The sequence below is a fragment of the Haemaphysalis longicornis genome, unplaced genomic scaffold, assembly GCF_048455015.1.
Source record: "Haemaphysalis longicornis isolate Haplotype H1 unplaced genomic scaffold, Haemaphysalis longicornis Haplotype H1 scaffold_12, whole genome shotgun sequence".
Lineage (NCBI taxonomy): Eukaryota > Metazoa > Arthropoda > Arachnida > Ixodida > Ixodidae > Haemaphysalis > Haemaphysalis longicornis.
The window spans coordinates 103893042-103905323 of NW_027526225.1; the positions used below are offsets into that span (position 1 = coordinate 103893042).

A 12282-nucleotide genomic window follows, 5' to 3' on the forward strand; every position below is an offset into this window, starting at 1 on the left:
AGCAGTGAACAAAGTTGCGTGCAACTTAGGGAAAAGGAAACACGGTGGTGCTGCAACTCACTGCTGCAACTGGTGCGCAATATTTTTAATGCAAGGGAATTGGTTGACTCGGCAGTGTTGTCAAGTTGCCTTGCTCAGTCCGCTATCAACGTGGCGCAGAGCAGAGCGACCAAGCTGCCGAGCTGACAGAGTTGAAGCAGCATTTATATACAATATGTACAAGGGTAACAAGAGTGTTACATGCCTCGCACAAAGGCGACAGGACGTCTCAACTCGGTGCCTCCGATGAGTGCCGGCCTCATCGCTGCTTCCGGACTGATCAGAAAAGACAACTTGAAACTCGAAAATATCCTCTCCAAGTCCTCCCTTTTCGCTTCACCTAGAAGGGGCTCTAACTCCACTTGCTCCCGCAAGAGGTCCGAAGTGCCTTTCTGCAGGTTCGCAGACGTCAAAATATCTGCTCCTTCCTTGCCCTCGGCATTCACATCTAGGTTCACCACAGCGTGACGCTGAATGTAGGGTTTCATGAAATTGCTGTGGTAGATTTTGTTCTGCCATTTACCTAGTTTTACTTCGTAGTTGGTGTCCGAAAGTCTCGACACTACTTTCGCGTCCCCTCCCAATAAACTTCTAGACCATTTTTCTTCGAAGGGTGCAGCAGCATCACTTGGCTACCAACTTCGAACGTACGCTTCCTTGCCGACTTGTCGTAGTACACCTCCGACAATGCTTATGCAGCCTTCATGTGGATCTCATAGAGGTCTTTAGTTTTCCCGACCTTCTGAAGTAGGTGAAGAACGTTGTCCACCTCGTTTGGATCTTCACTGCAACCTTCCCAAGACTCGCACAGCACTTCCAGCGGGGTTCAAGAAACTCCGGCCGTACATAATCATCACAGGGCTGAAGCCTGTACTTTCGTGTGGAGCAGACCTCAAAGCAAACATAGCGGCTGGTATGCATGCTTTCCAGTCGCATTTTCGCTCAAAGCAGAGAGCTCTCAATAGTCGCTTTAACACTGAGAGAATTCGTTCCACTGGGTTGTATTGTGGGTGACAGATAGAGCTGCCCACCACCTTGATTCTGCACCTTTAAAAAACGTCGAGGTTGGGCAGCTAGGGAAGCCGCTACCGTTGTCGCACTGAACTTCAGCAGGAAATCCGACACGAGCGAATATTGAAAGGAGCGCATCAACGACCTGAGAATTGAGCTCTCTGAGCAGCACGGCTTCCGGAAATTTAGTCGCGACACACAAGGCACGTAGTATGTATCGAGAGCTGTTGTCGGACTCTGGCAGTAGCCCTACAATGTCTGTCAAGAGCGCACAAAGCCTTCAAGGTCTATCCAGCTTTTAGGACAGTAGTACTCCAGCGCAAGTCGAGCTTTCGTCTTCTTCAGACCGAGGTGCCCTGCCAACGCGTTTTCGTGCGCGACTTCCAGTAGCTGACGGCGATACTTTTCCGGGATCAAAACCTGTTCGTACTTCTGACCTATGGCATCCGTGTGCTGCGGTACCACAAACCGGATTTCTCATGAAAGGAAACGTTCTTCTTTGCGCCCAGTGTCACGCTCTCTAGCAAGGCTTTTATCGAACTATAAAATTGCTGTTCTCGAATGAACATCGCTTGATCCACCTTGATTAACTCATGCGAGCTGTCGGAGACCGGGGACAACATATCGTTCGTCTCGCACGGCGGCGCCGATTCTGTTTCTCCGCTGAAGAGGCTGACGCAACCCGCTTCGGCCCCTGGTGGTTCGAGTAAAGCTACCGCGAGAGTTTTCGGTCAGCTCGCAGCTCGGGCTACGTTGCTCGCCCGCCATTTTCGTCTCGCTCGCTGGGATACTGTCAAGTTCCTGCAAGAGCTTCCGCGCTTGCTATCCCGTGAGTGCCATGCACGCCAAGCTAGTAAAAAACAATTTTCCTTGTTCTTTGAGCAGCTGCTCCAAGCTATTAGAGAAGAGATAAGGAAAATGCTCGGGGAGGGCTGCGGACACGGCCGCCTCGGTGTTAAGCTTACCGAAACCTCCTTCAATGACAACTCTTGCGATCGGCTAGCAACCACTCTGCTCCTCGGCAACTTGCCTTATTTGCACGCATTGCCCGCTGCAGTCGTTCGGAGAATATAGTGACGAGTGGACTACATCCATAGTTGCTGCAGAGTGTCGGAGTCCTCTGCACTTCTCGTCATTCACGCTTATCTAATTTTGTAGCCTATCTGAATGCAGTTTGCATTAAAAGTGGCCTAGTGTTATTTTAACGAGGCAATCTTCTTAATCAACAAATCTTGCATATTCTTGTATATTCTTGCATCTTCTGAATCAACCAATCTTGCAAGTGATTAGGTTGGAAAGAAAATCGGGTAAATTTGATTTTGGGTACAATTCGAACCTGGAGCCTCCAGGACGCGGGTGAGCATACATTCCCAACAGCGACACGACTTGAAGGCTCTAGCTGACTAAAGGTGTGGACCTCGTGAGTTTGTTTTGGCATTTCACTGAGAAAGATGTGTTGGAGCCATTAATGGGGCCTCCTTGAGCATGCCAATTAAAGAAGTAGGCAAGCTATTTATGAAAGAAAGAACCTGTTGGGGAAAAGCAGAAAAACTACACTAAAAAATTGAGAGATAGAGCCCTTGCAAAAATGCAGGGGAACAACACCGCACACAAAAAGTGCAGGCAACAAGAACTAGCACTGCGGGGGGATAATCAGGAAACAAGACACAGCCGACAAATGGTAAAACTACTCTGGAAAGAGGACAGGTAAGTGCCATGAACAAAGAAAGCACTGAGACGTCCATGAGGGAAGAAAAAAAGGCAAGAAGCTGGGATTATTTTTGATTAGAGAAAAAAGTAGCACAGGGAAAAAAAACTCACTCAGTTATCTAAACAAAGGGAAGGTGCATTTAATGCCACCACTGTAAACTCCAGTAAGCGTCATTCAAACAGTCATTGCTGCACTTGTACTTGAAAGCTGATGCTTATTTTAAATTCGAGAACAGACATTAATAAAATCTTAGCTCCAATAAAATTATATTCAAATACTTTATTTTTCTAGCAAAAAATTGAGTATGGAATTTAATAAAAAATATCACTTAAAGAGATTTTCTTGGAAAAACTACAAACTAAAAATTTGCCCCTATATGTTTGCGTTTTGATACTCCAGGGCTACCAACGGTGCAGTGCTTTAATATGTTTTAATCCATAGAATTCACGTGTAGCCACATAATTGACAAAAGCCCCTATTTTGACACTTTAGAAGTGATCACATAGGCTGCACTTCAGTACATAGATTAAAGGGGTGTGGACAACAGGTGGCACTGTCCTACTATTAGCATCTGTTTAAGTAACCTCATTTCTTAGGACTAACCCCTGACATCATATAGCTGTCACTGCCAATATATAGGAATCAATGTGAAGCATACTTGCGACCATGCCTTTATTGTCTTTACCTCCCTCCTCCCTCTCCCGGAATATTGCTCCTACATTTGAACTGAAACAAAGAATAGATTATAAAAATGTGCTCGAACGATGTTTTGTGCAGAGTAAAGGCAGATTTCCTTCATGTTCCACGCAGTGGGGAGGGATGAAGGCTGAATAACTTTTTTGTTTTCTGAAAGATCGTGCCTTTCGTAGCTCTCGGGTTTTGTTCGACAGCCAAAAAATACGGCAAAAAAAACGGCTGAAAAATAAACAAAGCTGGCGTTTCTCTAGGCCGTTCACCTGTCGCTTTTTTGTGCCATTTCATTGCACGTTAAAAAGTGCCCAGAACGAGCCGACCCTATTTTACTAATTCGATGCCGTATTCCTAAAAGCCTGTTCTCGATGGCTTTTACTTTCGTCACAGCCAATCGCAAAGGGTCTTTTAATGCCGTCTCGGTGTGGCAGAATACGGGCAAAGCCGGCCACCAAGCTATGTGCTTTATGACTGGGGCCTGATGACGTCGGCAAAGCCTTCCCGAGATTACCCAGGATGTGCCCCCACCAGAAAGCAAAAGTTAAAAATGCAAACCACATAATTTGATGGCTGTCTGGTTTCCACTCAATTGGCCTAAAAGTATCTGCTTTTGCCACTGGCTGTTCCATATGTGGTAGTGCTCGGTAGGTACGATAAGGCTCACGCGTTCACCTTAATTCATTGCATAGCAAGCGCTTGACTGCGCTTGCAATGTATTGCAATGCACGCAAGGGGAAGTATTTAAACAAAATCAAAACGGAAACCAAACCTGGGCTAATGCTTCATTTTTATTCTGTTTCCTTGCTGAAGTCTATGTGTTTAAAAAAATGCATTACCAGCTAAAGTTCCCTGATACATTTATTTCACATTTACATGTCCCTTCCTAAAGTTGGGTGAGCTTTACCTATCTTTACCTAAAGCTTTGGTGAGCTTTACCTATCTCGTTTCACCATTTGCGATTTGTGATGTCAGAAATTGCAGTGTATCGGGCGGTGATACCTTATTCCACGCTTTTGAGGTTTTCTGTATTAATACGCAGCTCCTACTGCTGCGAGTTGTATATTTACATTCATAACACTGCAATCTGCCAATACAGGCCAACTTGCTTTTACACCTTAGTGTCTTCTAACTACTGCTGTTTCATACAAAGTTTGCATGTCAAGCTATGTGTCCTGTTGAGTGTTGCGCGTAGAATAGGCATGAGCGTTGCTGCGAAAGAGGTCGGACTGCGGACCGGTGACGATGAAGTGGATGTTTATTCGTGGCTACATACTAACGAACAAGGCCCTAGGCTATGCGTCGTCCGGACGAGCGTTCCGTGGACAGTGACACTCTGTCGCTGCCGAACGTCGACTCCCCAGTTTCCCTCTTTCTTCTCTTGAGGACTCGAGTCGCGCACACTGCCAAGGCACGGCGGTTCCGAGAACCCTACCTTTGGTCTCAGCTGAAGCCCCGACCCGCTGTCCCCCCGAATTCAACGGTTCGTACATGCGTCCCTGCTTTACGATCGGCTGCGCAGCGGGCGCGGTCGAAACACTTGCCTCTGTCCGGCTTTGCCTCCCCTCCCCGTGTTTTTCGAAAGCGGACGGGCATGCAAGCGCCTCCTAGTTTGTAATGGCCGCAGTAGTCCACAACAGTCCCGCACGCAAAAACGTAGCCTTGGCTGTTGTTTGAAAACGTTCAGGGGCGACAAATCTGCGTATAAACGTCGTCAAACATTTATGTTGCACAATGAGTCCACCCCTCAAATTCATTGCAATTCTTTTAGATCGAAAAATGGGTTGTTTACGTGAGTAAAGCGGGCACTATGTTTCATTGGATGAGCTGATCATAGAATGCAGGTACGTAGCAGGTTGTTTGATGTGCGGCAACCACTGTAATAGTAGTCAGAATGAGACTGATAGCAAAGTAAGTTCAGTTGAAATTTTTCAAAATAGTGTAGCACTGGGAGCAGCCACTCGGCGAAATGATTTTATTATTTATTTGTTCAAAATAAGGCGTCTTTAAAACGCGCCCAGCAGGTAAGCACACTGACTTTTGAACAACATAGGTATAGTTTAGGTCATACATAGTTTTTCTTTATTGAGAAGACAGGAACATCTTTGACTACTATGCGGCTTTTATGCCATTTGCCTGCAGGTGTCTTCAAGCTAGTCTGGCCTGTGGGTGATAACGGAGCTTCCTCCGGAGCATTTGTGTGCGCTGTGCAGGGAAGTGTCCTGTCCTCTGCAACATCCGTGGCCATGCCCAGAATGAGTGAGTTGGTGCTGCTGAAGACTCTCATTGTGGTTACTGTGACACTAACTCGCAGAAGTATTATTTTGAAGGAAAAAATGCAAAAGCAACTTTTCTAATCAACAATGGGCCTGTTCGATTTTCCACTTCTGGCTGCCCAGCGCTGCCTGCGGGCTGCCATAAGAGCTGGTCATTTGTTTTTCTAGGGCAGCTGTATACGTCCCTTCTGGTGGCGCCAGATCGTCTTCGATTTTCTCTGGTCAAGCAATCTCTGGCTAACGGCGGGCTGCCAGAACCGCCAGGAGGTTTGTGGTCTGGCGGCAAGCTGGCTCCAGTCTGGAAGCTAGCAGACAACAAAAGGACACTGACTTGGGTCGTGCAGCCAGTGTCAGCACATGGGAGAGTTCTTTGATACTTCCGGCTTTTCAAGTTTAAAGTTGCTTCAACTGATGCGCAGCTTGACCTTGCGAGCACATTTCGCTTTATTAAAACGGCTTTTCATACAGCATGTTTTCGGTGCAACACGCGGCCTTCTGTTTTTTTTTTTTTTTTTTTGGGGGGGGGGGGGGGGGGTTCCGAAAGGTCGAGAGAAGACTACAGCTTCCCACTTCGGCTGACGTTCATTTTCGGTTGAGTTTGCATTAATCATGGCAAGTATTTTTCACCTCATAGATCAGAGCAACGTTCCAAAGTTAGTCGGAAACATACGTTTTTGTTTACTGAGGTAAGTGTTTTTGCATGAACATAGGCTGTCCGTACGTGAAGATAAATGTTTTCGTTTGTGCGCATTGAAACGATGCCAGCTGCTCCTCAAAAAACGCCGTCAGAAAGTGCATAATAGGAACTTTAAATTGGTTTGAGGCGCACATCTTTTCAAGTGACTCGCATCATTACCCAAGAGACATCCCGGAAAAAGATTCAAACAAAGCGAAACGTGTGGAATGTTCCAGAGAAAAAATAATGACGTCTTCTCGAGGACCATGATGATTTCGCAAGTCGGAAAGGGATGGGTGTCCAGAGGTGGCAAAAGGCTGCCGAAATGCGTTGGTGTCACTGCGTCATCCTCGGTTCAGCTACGGGAAGAAGCCAACCCTTATCGCGTGCGCCGACGAGAAAATGGCTGAAGAAACCGTATATTTTGTGAAGTTGACTGCAGCAGATGAAAGTAAAAAAAGTTTGCTGCCTTGAGTGCCCACTGCGGCTGGCATCCTCCTAGATTTTTCAGTTTCTGTTTTGCACCGAGACGCTTCAGCTACGTAATTATAATGCAACTTTCCGCCCGAGAGCAAGCTTCTGGCAGCCAACGCCTGTAAATCGAACAGGCCCGATGTGAACGAAGAAAGTGGGCATGCTATCGTGCTGTTTAATTGTTATGCAGTAAGGTCTCAATCTAAAGTTATGCACAGTTTACATTATTAACTTACGTTGATGCACCCTGTGGAAGGACATGTCCTAATGCAACCATATAGGCTTAGTAGTCAGCAAATAGGTGTGCGTTACGGTGAAATGACGAGTGAAAATATGTCCACAGTCCTAATAAGTTCAAATAATGCGTCCTCTGCAAGCAAAAGGTGTATGTTTCTGATTAAAACAAAAAGCCCATATAAATGCCAAAATGTCTTCTACCATAGCACACAATATTTGCTTGGCTCCATGCAGAAATTTCCCTGCATGTTGTGTGTCATGATACATTGTCATCACCACCGTTGGGACCTCGTGCCAATGAGGAACGGGAGTGGCACCTGTTCATTATGATGGATGGTGAGGGATGAGTATCCAGTACGGTCGAACGACACGCCATTGCTTCTCTTGAAAAGTGTCATCGCGGTACCTGTCATGAGCGACTGTGATGTGTGCAACACACTATGTGCAGAAAGACTACCCCGGGCAGATTCCTTTTCTTTCAGTGTTTGCTGCTATACCCACACGTCACATACTGTTGCGGTAGTTTGGCCAAGAATAGACAGGCGAACTTGTTTCTGTGTAAAAGTCCATGATCATTGGTGTAAGGGAAAAAATTACCATTCCTTTTTAAAGAAAGTTGAAACCAACACAAAAGCTAACAGTGCATCCAACCTCTACTTAAAGTGCGTCCAATCGATCGTAAAACCTTCAAAGACCAAAATCGCGAACGAAGAACAAACCCTTGTGACAGTTTTTCCCGAACTGAGTAAACGCATGTATACGCACTTCCAGCCCGGAGGACATGTACAGGCCCATGGTATGACCTCATCGTTTTGTGCAGATGTGCATCAAAACACTGCCAGGGCCGGGGGAGGCATTGCTTCGACTGCCCCGCCGCCAGAGCTGAGCGGTTGAGCTGCCTGAAGGTGTTTACGCCTGCCATTAGAGCGGAAATTTCATAATCGCTTTCAATGGAAGTCCTGGTGGAGACTTGCATTGTGATTCTGGACTACATTATCGGCTCCTTTCCCGCGTGTGGAACTTTATTTTTGGTAAGAGTGCCTTTCTGGGCAGCGGTTTGTACACATGAGGGAAAGCCCCGCCGATTCTTGGTTATTCATAGGAAACTGGAACCTGCCACAGTGCCGATAACTAGACGAGGGCGCTTGGAGATGGAACAAACAAACCTATATTCTTGAGATAACACACCGCACATCAAAATACAGAAGACTACAGAATACATTACACCCGAGAGTTAATTACAACTCAATGTTCCGTCATATGTACATAAAACAAAGAAATACCAGTTCTAAAGCAAATATAAAGGAAAGTCCCCACCAAATGTTCAGGGCGATGAGGCACTGTCCGCAGGGCGTCCTGCGTTCTAGCGACGATGTGAGGCAAGGTACGACGGGGCTACGATGACGCCGTCGCGCATGCCGGAACATCGATGATGAAGACGCACCGTTGACCTTATAGACAACGGTCTGGTCGGCACCAGCTCACGACCGGCCGCAAGGTCACAGAAGGCAGAGGGCGGCAGGCAAACGACAACTGCAGGTACACGACGGGCAGCAGGCAGCTGGTCATCCAAGGGCGGAGCACGCCAGAGTTGCGCGCTTTCCCGAAACAGGAGGCTCGCCTCGGCCCCAGGATGCAAAGGTCCCCGCTAGACGCTTCTTCAGCTCGGGTGCCAAAGACCCGACGAGCTTTGAATCTTCCACCTGGACGTCGCGCTCCGCGACCCTGCTCCTTCCACTCCTCCGGAAATTTTCCCACCGTTCGCGCATGGCCTCCCTGCTCCTTGCTTGTGGTCTTTTCCCATTGGCCCACGTCCTCCCCTCATGGGGCTTGCTGCTTCTTTTTCCTCAGCGCAACCACACTGAGGACAATCCTGCAGCCCGCATTTGAGCCACGAGCACTCTGTGGGCATGTTCCAGCCACGTTGTCGTCGTCGTCACGAGTGCCACACCTAACATATGTCCCCTAAGTAGAGAGAGAGAGAGAGAGAGAGAGAAGAAAAAAGTCAAGCATTTCCCAAGTAAGAGGGAAGATGGCAAAGTACGAATGCCCGAGTTTGCCCGAAGTTACCCGAAGTTACCCGATTTGATCCGGAGGGGCGCTATGGTAAAGTCTTTGGCATTCGCACGTTACGTACCTCTCACTTGGGAAATGCTTGGGAAAGCGCCCTCGAGCGTCGGAATGCGGAGCCGACGAGCGAGCGCCCTCACGCGGGCGGAACGCGAAGCGAACCGGCACAGCGGCGCGCCGCCCGCAGCTAAGCCGAGCAGGAGACCGTTGCTACGCCGAGACCGTTGCTACGCACGCTCTCTCTCCTCCTCCGCGCCGTTGCTAGGGGAGAGGGGGAGCGCGGACGGCGGGAGAGATGCGCGCGAAGGCGCAGTACCGGCGAGGGGGAGATGTCACGCGAGGGGGAGAGGCACGCGCCGAGGATGAGTGCAAACCTAGCGGGGGGAGAGGCGCGCCAGCTGCAGAGCACGTGATTACACGGCGCGAGGGGGAGGGGGGAGCAGACGGCAAAGGCGCCAGCGCGCGGTCACGTGGAGTGTGACGTCACGGCGCGAGGAGCGGTGCGGAGCCGGTGCGGGGCGCGCGCAGCCACGGCGCGGGAGGGCGGAGCGCGCGCAGTCACGTGGGGTGTGACGTCGCTGCGCCGTTGCTACAGACGCTCCCCTCCGCTCCTCGCGCCGTTGCTAGGGGAGAGGAGGAGGCGCACTGCGGACGGCGGAAGGTTCGGGGTCGCTTATAAAGATTCGTACTTAAAACATTTATTAGAGCAGACGGTGGTGGTTGAGCCGTCACTCGGTGGGGTGGGTTCACCTCAGTCCGGTACCCTTGGGCATTGGCTGCAGCCCTGGCACGGGTTACCAGAAAGATCTGGTCAGCGTGACGGGAGCTGGTCAGCAGGCCCTCCCACTGCTCTGGGGAAGGTCTGGGAATGGGGGTAAGCGATGGGGTGTTTTAAGTGCGAATGCACTTTATAAGCGACTCCGAACCTTCCGCCGTCCGCATAGCAACAGCTGCGGGTGCGCGCGCTTTTCGTCTTCCTTAGCAAAGGGGGGAGATGGGCGCGCGCTGCCTGGCCGCTGACATGGCACATACCCACGTGGGAGATTGGCCAGGAATAAGTGCGAATGCACTTCTTAAGCGAGCCTGAATCGTCGCGCTCGCATAGCGCCTCCTCTCCCCCCTCGCCTACTCTCCTAAAGCCCCTTTACTACTCTCCAGCTCGCAACACCCTCTCTCGGCGCGCCAGCCAGGCCACTACACTATATAAAAAAAAACAGCATCCGGCGCCAGGTTTCGATCTGCGGACTTTGCGGCCGCAGCGCGACGCTCTACCGACAAAGCCACGGACGCGACTTTTTTTTTTTGTAACAATAACTTTATTTACAAATATATACAGAGCAGTATGCAGTGATTACAGTGGTTTCCGAGCACATCAGAACATGGCTTCACTTAAACATAAAAATGAGGCGATCGGCTATCATGCGAGGAGAGGGTCAGAATGCTTTGCCAAGTAACTGTAAGCCAATCGGGGAGTATTACCCGCGAAGTCACAGAGCGTTTGTGAAACTTAAGCAAGAGAGATTGCCAACAGGGCTACTGTGTCATTGCACAAAGTTTGAAGTGAACGGGATAGAGGGAAGGGAGAAAATAGAGCTCTTGGGTAAAGCCATTTCTTGGTATAACTGGGCACCAGCGTTACCCGGGGCTAGCCCTCAAATTGCGTCCCATCTCCTCTGCTGTTGTGACTTGAAATCCATGAGTGCTCGCGTTCCCCGATCCAGTGCGTCGCGTAGCTCGGAGTCTGCCTCATCCCCGTCGAGGGCGGCAATTGCCCATTGTGCCTTTTGGACGAAGTGTCGCCACGCCGGTCGGGGGCGTTCAGTACATTCGACGGCGTCGACTCTCGCCCTCCATAGCGAGTGGAGCCCTATTACGTGGACGCAGTCGCGAAGGAGCGGGCGTTCTGAGGCCGCGTCTAGGAACTTCAGATTTGTCCAAGTGATTTTCCAGCGCGTGTTGAAGGAGCACTGCAGCTCATCCCAGAAGTAGAACGCCGTGTTACAGTCCATGAATACGTGCTCGGCCGTTTCCCTCCCTCCGCACAGCAGACAGTTGGCCCCTCCCAGCAAAAAAAAACCCGCGTTCCTCCTGTCTTGCCTTGGTAGGCAGTATACACGTGTGAAAGCGGAAGAAAAAGTCCTTCGAGCCGGTCGGGATAGGGAGCTTCCGTACTCGCCGCAGGACGTCACTTTTCGGCCGACCAAGGGGTGGCAGGCGGTACATGGGCGGTGGGAGGGTCTGCTCTACGAGGTCCCAATACAGCTTCCTTGGTTTCACTGAGCAGAGGTATTCCCACGAGAATCGCTCCTGTAAGAAGGCCACCGCCCCCGCCACTTCTCTGTAAAAACCTGTTGCACGGGCACCACTTAGGAGCTACGCTGTTGTTGCGAGCCAAGGGGCGAGGTGCAAAGCGCCTACATTTTGCACTGCCGCCTGGAGGAAGCCACGGACGCGACGTTGTTATCAGTGATAGTAACGCGCCTTATATCTTTAACGCATTCAAACTACGTCGTCAGCGGCGTGCGTTGGCGACTCAGCGGCGTTATAGCGGCTTGATAACTGCGTGGTGTACACGTGATACTACAAACCCGCTAGTTCTGCATTCTCTCACGTGACTGCGCCTCCTCTCCCTTCACTCCGGTCGGCGCTTCGCAGCTGCTGTGCGCTGCGGTGCGGTGCGCTCCTCCTCTCGAACATACACGTTAATTCACCAAGATTTCCGCAGAGGGACAAACGAGGCGTGTTAAGCCGAACGTGATCACGAGGGGGTGTTAATGTAACTAACGGGCAAAATGCCACCAAACTTCAACAAACTCCCCCTCATAGCATCACCCCGTGCTTCGCACTTCCTCATACTCCCCTTCGGGGAAATGCGGGGGATTTTTTTTGACAGGCCCACACCATGTGGTAGGTAGTATTAAGAGAGGGGCAGAACTGGCAGGTGAGGGTGTATTGGGTAGGGGAGATAGCGTGGAGGATGGGTGCGTTGTAATATGTGTTTGTTTGTAATCGACGCCAGATGACTGCCTCCTCCTTGGTTAGTTGAGGGTGAGGTTGAGGCAAAGTGAGGCGAAGGTTGCGATAATGGTGCAGGATGTCGT

At 50.0% G+C, this 12282-nt stretch overlaps 1 protein-coding gene across 1 annotated transcript in view; it reads left to right on the forward strand.

Annotated features, from left to right (window-relative positions):
* The window catches only part of LOC144163155 (protein sidekick-1-like), a 147295-nt gene that overhangs the window by 42544 nt on the left and 92469 nt on the right, over nt 1-12282 (forward strand). The window contains exon 7 of the mRNA XM_077693975.1: nt 5591-5707. Coding sequence (XP_077550101.1) covers nt 5591-5707 — 117 coding nt within the window. The remainder of the gene's footprint in view (nt 1-5590; nt 5708-12282) is intronic.